The 10890-nt window shown below is 41.7% G+C and overlaps 1 protein-coding gene across 1 annotated transcript in view; it reads left to right on the forward strand.

Moving 5' to 3' along the window:
• The window catches only part of zmp:0000001236 (mastermind-like protein 2), a 34525-nt gene extending 25657 nt beyond the window's left edge, over positions 1 to 8868 (forward strand). The window contains exons 3-6 of the mRNA XM_018665534.2: positions 825 to 2036; positions 6931 to 7095; positions 7216 to 7324; positions 7412 to 8868. Of these exons, the coding sequence (XP_018521050.1) occupies positions 825 to 2036; positions 6931 to 7095; positions 7216 to 7324; positions 7412 to 8256 (2331 nt within the window). The 3' untranslated portion in view covers positions 8257 to 8868. The remainder of the gene's footprint in view (positions 1 to 824; positions 2037 to 6930; positions 7096 to 7215; positions 7325 to 7411) is intronic.
• The last annotated feature ends 2022 nt before the right edge of the window (positions 8869 to 10890 follow it).

Consider the following 10890-nt stretch of genomic DNA (forward strand, 5'->3'; position numbering starts at 1 on the left):
CATGAGGATAGGACAAAAGGAAGTCAGATATCTGTACCAGCATGTTAAGCAGAATCTCAGCCACAAAGGAGAAACTCTGCTATCTAACGAAGCACAATGGACGAAAATATAATGTATGCAAATGAGGGAAACAGACAAAGGCCCTATTCTTCTCTCTGAGGTCTGTCGACTGTATCAGATTCCTAACTATCTCCTCAGCCCATCCACTGCATTCAAACTATGTTATGTAAAAACATTTTTCTACATGCTGCAGCAGCGTTTCTCTCATTGCTGCATTGCACTGCAAGTGGTTAAATAAAATTCTATATTTTTAGCTTTTTGTATGTTATCTGAATGTATCTGCATGGTCTTGCAAAGTGAAGTGACGGGGTGATTTATGTCTGAATAAAGCATTATAGACATCATCAGTGTTGTAAAATCAAAAGTTCTTCTACTGAATGAAAACACTGTCTATTAATAAAAATAATCTTCCTAAACTTCACAAGTTGGTCAAGTGTACAACATCTATATGCCTTGGAGCAAATTGTGAAATTGGATTAATTTACATGGTGATACTTTGAGCTGGATGAAGAATTGAATGCACCCATACTCAGAACTATCTCCATGATTAAATTGGCTTACAAGACAGCTGTGAATCAAGTGCAATAATTAAAGTGAGAATGACTATGTTTTCTTTAGGGCTTGTCTTCTATTGAGATTCAAACTTCATAAGGAATGGGGTTTTAACCACTAAATTCTAAATTAATGAACTGAAGGTGAGGTGAAGGTTTTTCTATTTCCATTTACTAATTGTTTTTGAAAATAATTTCTGTTGTGTTTTGCAGCTTCAAGGATCGTTGCGAAGGAAGATTGAGGGACATGCACCAGGACACATACCAAAGCAGAATGGGCTCTCCTGTGGCTTCTCTGGATCGGACTTTAAGAGGGTTCGTGTGGATACTGGTGGTCTGGGACACAGGCCTTGCAACCATAACTTAGCCCAGTCTCACTCTCTTCAAGGTTCCTCAACCATGGGCATGCAGAGGAAGAACTACATGATGCCCCATGGAGTGGGGTCAGACATATTCAACATGACCCTGAAAGAAATGAAAAAAGAGCCCATCGAGGTTCCATCTTGTGGCCAGTCAAACACAGAGATGATTTTTGATTTTAAAGATGAAGGTAGTGGTCAAATTGACCCAGATCTTCAAGATTTATTTGATGAGCTGACAAAGACAGTGCCCCCGCTGAATGACCTGGAATTTGAGAAGATGCTGAAGCAGGATGATACATTCGGTTTAGATCTGGGTCGGCCAAGCTCAGCAGGCGCAGCTGCCAGCCTGTGTTCCCCGCTGGAGAAGCCAATTAAGACTGAGCACTCCACAGATTTTGGCCAGGTTCATGGTGGTTCGCCACAGCTTCGACCAGCCTCAGCAGGGCCCTCTTTCACATTGACCAGCACCTCTTCTACCAACACGTCGCAGAAAGCTAACACTCAGGCAGGACACCCCAGAGCCATGCCCTGCTGGCCAGAAATATCTCATGCAGAGCAGCTGAAGCAGATGGCAGCAAACCAGCAGCAGCCGAGCTCTCTGCTACATCACCACCACCAACCACCACCTGTGGGACTGACCAGCTGGGCTCCTGCCATGAGCACCCATTCGTCCACCAGCACCTTCCCCCAGGACAAGGTCTCTAGCCCAGCCCCGCTTAGCCAGCAGAGAATTGGCCCCCAGAGTAAAGGGATCAACAACTGCCTCTTCAAGTCAAACGGCCACAGTGGCTCCCATCATTTGGACATGAAGGTTCTCAGCACCAAGCCCACGTTGCACTTCAGCCCCAAAGTACCCCATTCTGCCAGTCAGCCAATGCCTATCATGGCAAGCTCAGTGAACAAAACTTCAGCCCAGCAGCAACAGTCACCTTCAACGGGCCAGAATCAAACACATTCAGCTCTCCACTTCCAGAACCAACAGATCTCCACATCAGGTGGCCTTTGTCTGCAACCCAAGTCTGTTCCTGCTGGACTGCCTTTCAAGCTCTCACAACAACGACAGGTAAGGGTTCTGCTATGTGATTTAATGAGCTCAGTGACATTGGGGTTACAAGGCTCTCATGCACGACATGTGCTTATCCTATGTGATAGCAAACATACAATACAGCTAATGCCATGAAATTATGAGGTATGTGTTTACGTAATAGCGATAATCATAATCCACAGGGTCCCGATATAGCACCATGACTTAAATGTACAAAAAGTGTAAGAAGCTGAGAGAAGAACATGATTACCCAAACGTTTCATTTCTTGTATGATTTTATTTATTTAGTAGCAGATAATGAAGAATTGACTTGTGTATTTTATTACACTGTATATACAAATATATATATAATAGCATAGGTTGTCATTTCTTCTGCTGAAGGTATAGTAACATGATACACAGCACAGTCAGACTAGCTCACTTTATTCTTCCTCATCAATCGGTTTCCTCAGTTTGCTTGCAGCAGCTAACCTGCTGTCTGAAACAGCAACAATGCAGTGCTGTTTGTTTTGGGACTTTCTTGTCATTGTTCTAGCTACAGTCTGTGTCTTTGCTGTTGAATATGTATTTCCCCTGAAAGTGTTTTGACGATGACACAGATTGCCAGAGCATGGTAGATTAACATGCAGGACTTCTAATTTCTCTGCTTGTCATGGTGGCTCCCCGTCAGGGCACAGATATGCACAGCGGGATTTGCTAATTGGAGGTTGTTAGCTACAAGGGACAAGTGGTGGAAAATGACAGTAATCTGCTTAGCCTGGTGCCGGAGGTTGAATCACTGATTTGTTATGATTGGGGAGATTTAGACCATCCCCTCTTTCATTTTTGCACTAACAGTATCTGTAGCTGTCTTTGTGTGAAATGATAATGCAAGCCACACGAGAGCTCTCGTAACCTCTACAGATCAAGGGAAGCGCTTGAGTGACTGAGAGAGTGTGGGAGGAGGGAGAGAGGGAGGGAGTTACACAGACATGGGAGTAAACAAGATAGGATGACAAATACATCATCAGGTATGGGCATACGAGAACCAGTTTTACCACTGTACCAAAGTCATTTACACTCTAAACAGAACATGTGGGTGTGCGCATTCATTGGTTGTCTTAAAACCCCCTCAAGAAGTCCCTATTAAACATTTTCATTATCACAGACTTCACTATCACAGAATGTAGGAGGCAGAAATATAAAACATCTTTAAAATTAGCAAATAATCTGTAATAGCCAATTAACAATTTGCAGGACTTAGAATTTTCTTATTTCTCAGCACATCAGATATTTTCTTGATAAACAATAAATATTTTTCTATCAACAGTTATGTCATAATTAGCATTGCCATTATAATTAGTATTAGATTTAGCACTAGTATTAGTATTAGTGACAGTTAGTAATGATGATATATTTGTGGTTCTACACTTAATGTACCACATTTAAAAATACATTATAAGTGGTGAAGAATAGTACATAATTCAAAGTAACAGTAGTGAAAGGGAAGAGACTGATGAAATGAAAAAGCCTTAAATGGATTTTGATTAATTATTTAAAAAGCAAACTTTTCCAAAGCCCAGAGCTCCTGAAAGTAAAAGCTCAGTCACCTCTGGTCTTTAAAATGCTGAGGACATGAAGCTATAGTTGAGTTTATAAGGGGTAAAGAATTTGGTGAGCCAATTCTCCTAAGGACATTGTGCTTTAATGTGCAAACATGAAGCCAGGGATATGCCAGTTTGAAGAAATAGAATTTTAGAGCAAGTGTTGGCTGATAATGGTATTTGTCTTTTGCAGTCAGCATGGACAGGGTTAAAAGTCCAGCTAATGAGGAAGGGACAGCTCACAGAGGGGAGAAAAAGAGGGAAGTCTCTTCCCACAGTGAATTGAATTAGTAATGCCAGAAAAATAAAGGTCCAGAAAGAGTGCCCCAATCCCCTGTGTAACACTAGTGACTAGCAGCAGGCTTCCTTCCACTGTGTGAAGCTGAAGACCTTTTTAAATCAGCCAGAGATGTGGGCTTTGGTGCTTGTTTGAAGCTCCATACAGTTTAATAATCGGTTGAGTCAAACATGTCAAAATTCAAATCCACCTCCCTGCAACTCTCTGACTATTGGGTCACACACAAAAAAATACCTCACTCTCTTAATGTGTAAATACATTCTCTGGCATCATACTGTACACTAGAGGACACTAAGGCATTATGAAACCTGAGTTACTCTGGTTGGTGGGCAATGCAATTTAAAAGACATTTTGTGCTGCTAGTCACATCAGTAGTGTAGCTATGTTGTGTATTTAACCTACAGAAAGAAGAAAAAATACATAGCAAGAGAAAGACGATCCCAATGGACTCAAAATGATTGCAAGTTGTCGTTATTTATGTGTGAAATAAAACTGATTCCTAATTTTTGCCATTGTGGAAAGCGTAAAAAATCTGTATGGAATTTCCTGGTAACTATATGCCATAGCCATCCATGCAGGTGCAGAAAGGGCAGTTTTAAGGAAATACAAAAACTAAATGGTTTTCTTGCACAAACAGGTATTCTTTATCTATTCACCCATCTTTTCATTTAATATATATTTTTTAAAAATTAGAATAGGCATTGGACATTAGATTGAAACTGAAATGCCTCAGATTTCTAAATTTCACTTCAGCTGTTTCAATCTATATTTTAGCAGCTAATGATTCTGATCAAGTAGAGTAAAAACTGACTTTAAGTCCCTATATAGCAGCTCACTAATGTATGTTTGTATTTTTAATCATATGTAATCATTTAATTTAATCATTTTTGCAGATTTACGTTTACATTTGGCAGACAGTCTTATCCAGAGTGACGTATATGTGCTCAGCATAAGACAATACTGTTAGATCCAATGAAGACAGTGGTTTTTGCAGTTATTTCATCACCTCAGCGATTAGCTTCAGCTAATGTAGATTTCCTATTTAAATGCTACATGAGAGCTTGTACTTTGCTTTCTCAAGAAACAAGCACTTTCTAAAAATGCAGAGACCCAAATTATGGCTGCAACTAAATGTTTGCTTGCAATAAATAATGACTCCACAACTTTTGTTGATGATCTTGTGGCACCACATCCCTCAGTTAGGATAAGAGCTGGGCCACGGGGGTTGAGCCTACCAGGTCACTCCGGCAGTGCTGTGAAGGGAGTACTTGTTTCCTGGGAAAAGGAGCTGCGGCCAAGTCCAGATGCCGAGGCACTCCCCAGGGACAGTGTCCTGAGTCCAGACTGGAGGAAGTGCAGTGTGAGAGCCGGCAAGGCTGGGCCTGGATCACTGTCAGCTGCCTGCACTGCCGCAGGATGGGAGACTAAATCACTCTGCTCCTTCTCTGAGGCCCAAGCCACATGTGGTATTCATTTACAACAAGCTTGTGAAGACTGAGAGGGGGGGAAAACATGGAAAACAGCTTTATGACACATCAGGATGACAGAGAGGATTACTCAGTTGTACATGCTAAAACACTCCTCATTTGGTTTGTCTTACAACAAAGATGGAACAAGCCCTATCCAGTGTACCTCTGTGGAGAAAATGTCTGTGATGGCCACAGTTTCTCACAGTCCCGCTAACTGGATACAGTGAATCAAAGCCAGTGACTCTGCTTTCTAGAGTAACAGGAGAAACCACTGTTTTGATGTTTTAGTCCCTGTGTAACCTCATTGCCATGCTTGGTTTGCTGTGTGGGTTGAACTCAGGCAGAGAAGGCGAATATTAGCTCATGTGAAATGGCTTGTGACTCCTGATGAGTTTCAACTTCCCTCATTCTCTAATCCTGTCTCATTAGTTCTCCATATTTCAGCCCCAGTCATTATCATCCACACACACACACACACACACACACACACACACACACACACACACACTTCCCACTCTTTTCTTTCTGTTTTTCTCTAGGGACCACAAAGTCACCACCCTGTAGAGATTCGTCCTCTGCAAAGAGTCTGTCCTCTAAGTAATAGCTTCTGCTAAATGCACTGTTGGATTTCTAATCCATTTCACCCTGGGAAATATTTTAAGTCAACACAATGACTGACACTATATACACAGCGTGTGTTGACTTGGATTTGGTGCACATTAACCTCTTTCATGACAAATGCATGCACTTTGTAGAGGCGTGAGCATAGTGAGAGTGTCCTTGTGTCCTACAAGAAAGACAGGTTTTTCTTGGAGTGCTTGGATGGCCTGCACAGCTGCCTAAAAAAGCTAAAGAAATATATGCATTACAAGGACATATAACATCTCAACCACCCATATTGGTGTAAGCTTGTCCGCAAAAGCATACATTCAGGAACAAGATTTCAAATGGAAAGCTAGTTTGGATATCTCAATTTCATTTGAGTGCTGCCGACTACAACGTTTTAATCAGTGCGATAGTGTCAGGAGCCAAATGGGTTCTAGAGGATGGAAGGCCTCCTTGCCAAACACAACACAGTGATCAGTAAAGGAGAGCTTATTAAATGGAGGTAGTCATGGTGCTGGCGCTTAACTCCCCATCGGCACACATTTCCTGCTGTCTCAGGGATTCTTTCCACTCTCTTTAGACACAATTATCAAGGGAGAAGTAGGCCTTGAGGAGGGCTCGCACTCCCCCTTCCAAAAAAAAAAAAAAAAAAAAAAAAAAAAAAAAATCTCTCTCCAAGTCTCCCTTTTTCATCTGCAGAGGGAGTAGCCTTGACCACATTCTGGAGGTTGAATAGCATCTTTGACACAGATCTGTAATATCTTATAGAGTTCTGCCCTCTAGTGGTCCACCTGTATTATTGCATTGTTTTAGTTTTGTGTATTCCTGCAGCTTTCAGAACATCAACATCCAATCTCCAGGCACTAAACAGAGAAGAGGTAAAGAGATGTATCTGAAAATTAAAAAGTAGCATTACTGACACTAATGTAAAACCATCATGTATGTCCTCCTCAAAGGTTGTTCCTCCTGGTCCAAGGCTGCCCACCAACGGAAGCTTAGGAGTCATGTCAGCCCAGTCGCAGCCACGGCCCCCAGCACCCAACAATCAGCAGAAAGGCCCAGCCAAAACTCAGGCCATGCAGAGACAACTTAACCAACAACAGCACACCATCAACAATTCAGTAAGCCACATTTACACTGTATAACCCTCACCAGTGAATAAGCAGTTCAGACTTTGTGAGAATGTGTGAGAAATTATTAATTACATAATTAGTTTTCATGACTTTGTCTTTGCTTTTCAGGACAAAGACAATACACATGATCAGTTCAGTCGTCATCTCACAAGACCACCACCTGATTATAAGCAGTCAAGAAATATGGTGGGACTTCAGCAAGGAAACATCTTCACAGGTACTGTGCATTTCTTATAAAATAGAAATTACTTAAATGCTCCCAAGTGACCACAGTTACAATCAGCTTCTCTTGGTATCTCTGTAGGTCAAAACTCCTCACAGTCTTCCAGCAATGGCTCAGAGAATGACCTGCAATCTATGTCTTGTCACCTCCCAAGTGGGTCTGCTTCAAAGATGAGTTCTTCACCACCAGACCGCAGATTTGGTATTGGGACTGACTGTCACCCGAGTCCTTGTATCAGCCAGTTTCAGCAGCATAACAATCAGACTCGAATTGGACTGAATCAAAATAAACCTAGGTTCCTGGGAACAAACTCGCAAGGAGGTTCCTTTGGGATGAACAGTGTAGCAGGTGTACAACACCAGAGACCAACAGCTGAGCTGCATTCCTCAGGGGTGCCAGGACAGGGTCTTGGAGGCATGATGACAAATGTCAGCGTGGGCTGGGGCTCAGCCAACAAGCAAATGACAACTGGACTTGGTGTTAGGCGGCTACCCAACCCACTACAGTCACAGGGCGCGCAGCTTGACATGCCAAACAATCCATATCAACAGAGGCACATTGGCCCACCGAACCAGGTAGCACCAGACATGGGGATGCTCCCTCTTAACCCCTCGGTAAGAGACACAGGCCCAAGACCAAGCCAGCCAATGATGGGCTCCCCATCAGCAGTGGGAAACCTGAACCAGGCCTCTCCTGAACAGAGGGTACCAGCAGGCAACTTTGCAGAGCCCAGTTCCAGTTCTAGCAGCTACCAGAGTAATAGAGCCAACCGCTTGACCTTTGACTTCCTGCCTGAGGGAGACAACACAGTTCCTGGAATCAACACAGACTCAGACTTCATAGACTCTCTGCTCAAGTCTGGCTCTGGGAATGATGACTGGATGAAAGACATAAATTTAGATGAGATTCTCGGCAGTCACTCATGAATTTGGGTCACAGGTTGCTAAACATCTACCCAAAGCTCATATTGTAGAAGTTATATATGTAAGGTGGAAGGGTTAACATTTGTAAATAATAATAAAATGGAATTTTATAAACTCATATTATTTGTTATCCAAGTATACTGTATTGTTTTATATTGTATTTACTGTGAAAGGAATTTGTGTTCTGTCCTTAGTACTCAGCATATTTGGTTCCTGGTATTCTGTCCAAGAAACTGCTTTTCTTTGCAGTCACTGTTTTTGTGGTCTGTCATATTCATGCTGTAGTGCTGTTGTATAGGATAAAATACCAAATTCACACTGTGAAAAGAAAACATTGCTGTGTTGCTTTCAGTTTCATCTTGGTAATCCAACCTAAGTTTCTAAATCTCCATCCACTATTTAGCATGATATGGTATTTCCCTTCAGAAGTTTTTGCTACCATACACACAGAATCTTGCCACAACAAATGTTTTCTTATTGTCCAAGCTTTTTTCCATCTGTGGTAGTTTTAAATAATGTAACCATTAATTTTTTTTCCATGTGATATTTAATAATTATTGGGATAGTAATGAAACATTATAATACATGCAATTAATAAAATTGATTTGAATTGTGTTGCTTTTGTTAGTTTTTTTCTTTCATAATACCTGTTTTCGATCTAAAGTAGACAGAAATCATATAGGTTCTCTAAATTCTCCCGTCGCTTATATTGTTTTTTGAAAATATTGTAATAGTATGTTACAATCTTTTAAATCCATATGGATGATGCTTCCTAGCAGTAAGTTCCTTATTTCATGAAAATAAACACCGTTCAAAAATGATGGATACACTTAAGGAATTTACTTGAATCCTCAAGTCAAACAATGACAAACAAAGGCGTGGTGGCAGCTAACAGTTTTCCCTGGTGGGTTAAAAACACTCCACATTCACATATACAGTGCATTCAGAAAGTATTCAGATCCATTCACTTTTTTTTCAAGTTTTGTTACGTTACATCCTTACTTTTAAATCATTTAAGTTAATTTCCCTCACTACACTCAATACTCCAAAATGATGAAGAGAGAAACTGTTCTTTTTTTAAGTTTTGCAAATTTATTAAAAAGAAAAAACTGAAATATCACATTGACATAGATATTCAGATCCCTTGCGATACACATAAAAATTTAGCTTGGGTGCCTCATGTATCTCTAGATCATCTTTGAGATGTTTCTGTACCTTGATTGGAGTCCATCCATGGATGTGCCTGTGTGCTCAGAAGATGGCTGGCTGTGTAGGTAAAGCTCCCAGGTTCACGGTATGGGTTGGATCCTGAGCCCCCAGTGTGTTACAACATAACAATAAGTTAGTCCTGGCTAACTCAGAGGAAGAACAGGACGTTTTCAAAAAACATGTTAACACAAGCCCCTGTGCTTAACTATGGCATTTTCCAACAGGTCATCTCTGTTTGTCAGAGTGGTGAGGTGCCAGAGTGGGCGTCATATGTTAACAGGAAAAACTATCATGCAATTTAAGGTCACTCCAGATCAGCATCTGTGGCTCACTGCCGTGTCATTTGATGCACCGCACCACAGACTAATCATAGTTTCCCAGGACAGTAAAGTGCGACTGTGGAAGTTTAACACTGCAACAGAGGTTGTTGTTCTTCCTGTGACTGTGCCAAGGGAGGTGACAGGTATTGTTTGCATAAACAACAGGATGTTTGTGTTGAGAAGAAACTCCAAGATCATTTTTGACCTGGATATGGAGGGATATGACAGCAGATTATTTAAATTACATTTCCTCCATAGATGTGCACAAAAACCACACTGGTCACCTCCTCCAGCAATGGAAATCGTTATCTGGGATGCTGACATTGTCAAGGCTTTTTACTGGCTTAATGCCAGTAATAGCCCTCAAACAGACATGGCAGGCAAAAGTGCACAAGGCCGGACGGGGAGTCAGGCTGCTGAGAGGGAGAATTCCACTACATAAAAAATCTACAGCAAAAGACTGATATTTATATCAGTCTTTTCTCCCATCAGAGCTTATTATCTGAGGACCAGGGTGGTCAGTGTTGACTCAGCCACACTGTTGACTTCTGCAGATGGCTACATCTATGCCTGGTTTGTAATTTGCAAGGGAAGTCTGTTAGTAAAGTTCAGGGCTGTGAATCACGACGATGCAGTCATTACCACCATGTCAACTGATGCCAGTGAACAGACACTACTAAGATTTATCCGTGAGACATCCGGGGTTTTAGAGCAGAAAGGAGCAATTGAGATATAAATGGTTGCATGTTCACTGTGTCACTCCAGTGTTGGTCTTGCAGTTATCTATTGAGTGGTGAGTGTTCTATATGATCCGGCGTGTAAAACTTAATTACTGCAGGTTTGGACTACAATGTCTGGTTATGGACAAACACAGGCTGCTATAGGCCTCTTCAGGAGAGGAATATGAATCCGAGTGAGATGCCTCACAACTCCTCCTTGAGGGAAATGCTGACCAGGAGCAGGCAGCGAAACCACGCACAGCAGAGACAAGAAACACTCACAGGCCATTCCCTGAGTCCCCAACATCATCACTGCCCACATCACCACCACCTGACTTTCAAGGCCTCTACGACAGAATTAAAGAGGCAACCACAGCAAGATTATGCTA

Source organism: Lates calcarifer, linkage group LG21 (assembly GCF_001640805.2).
Source record: "Lates calcarifer isolate ASB-BC8 linkage group LG21, TLL_Latcal_v3, whole genome shotgun sequence".
NCBI classification, from domain to species: Eukaryota; Metazoa; Chordata; class Actinopteri; family Centropomidae; genus Lates; species Lates calcarifer.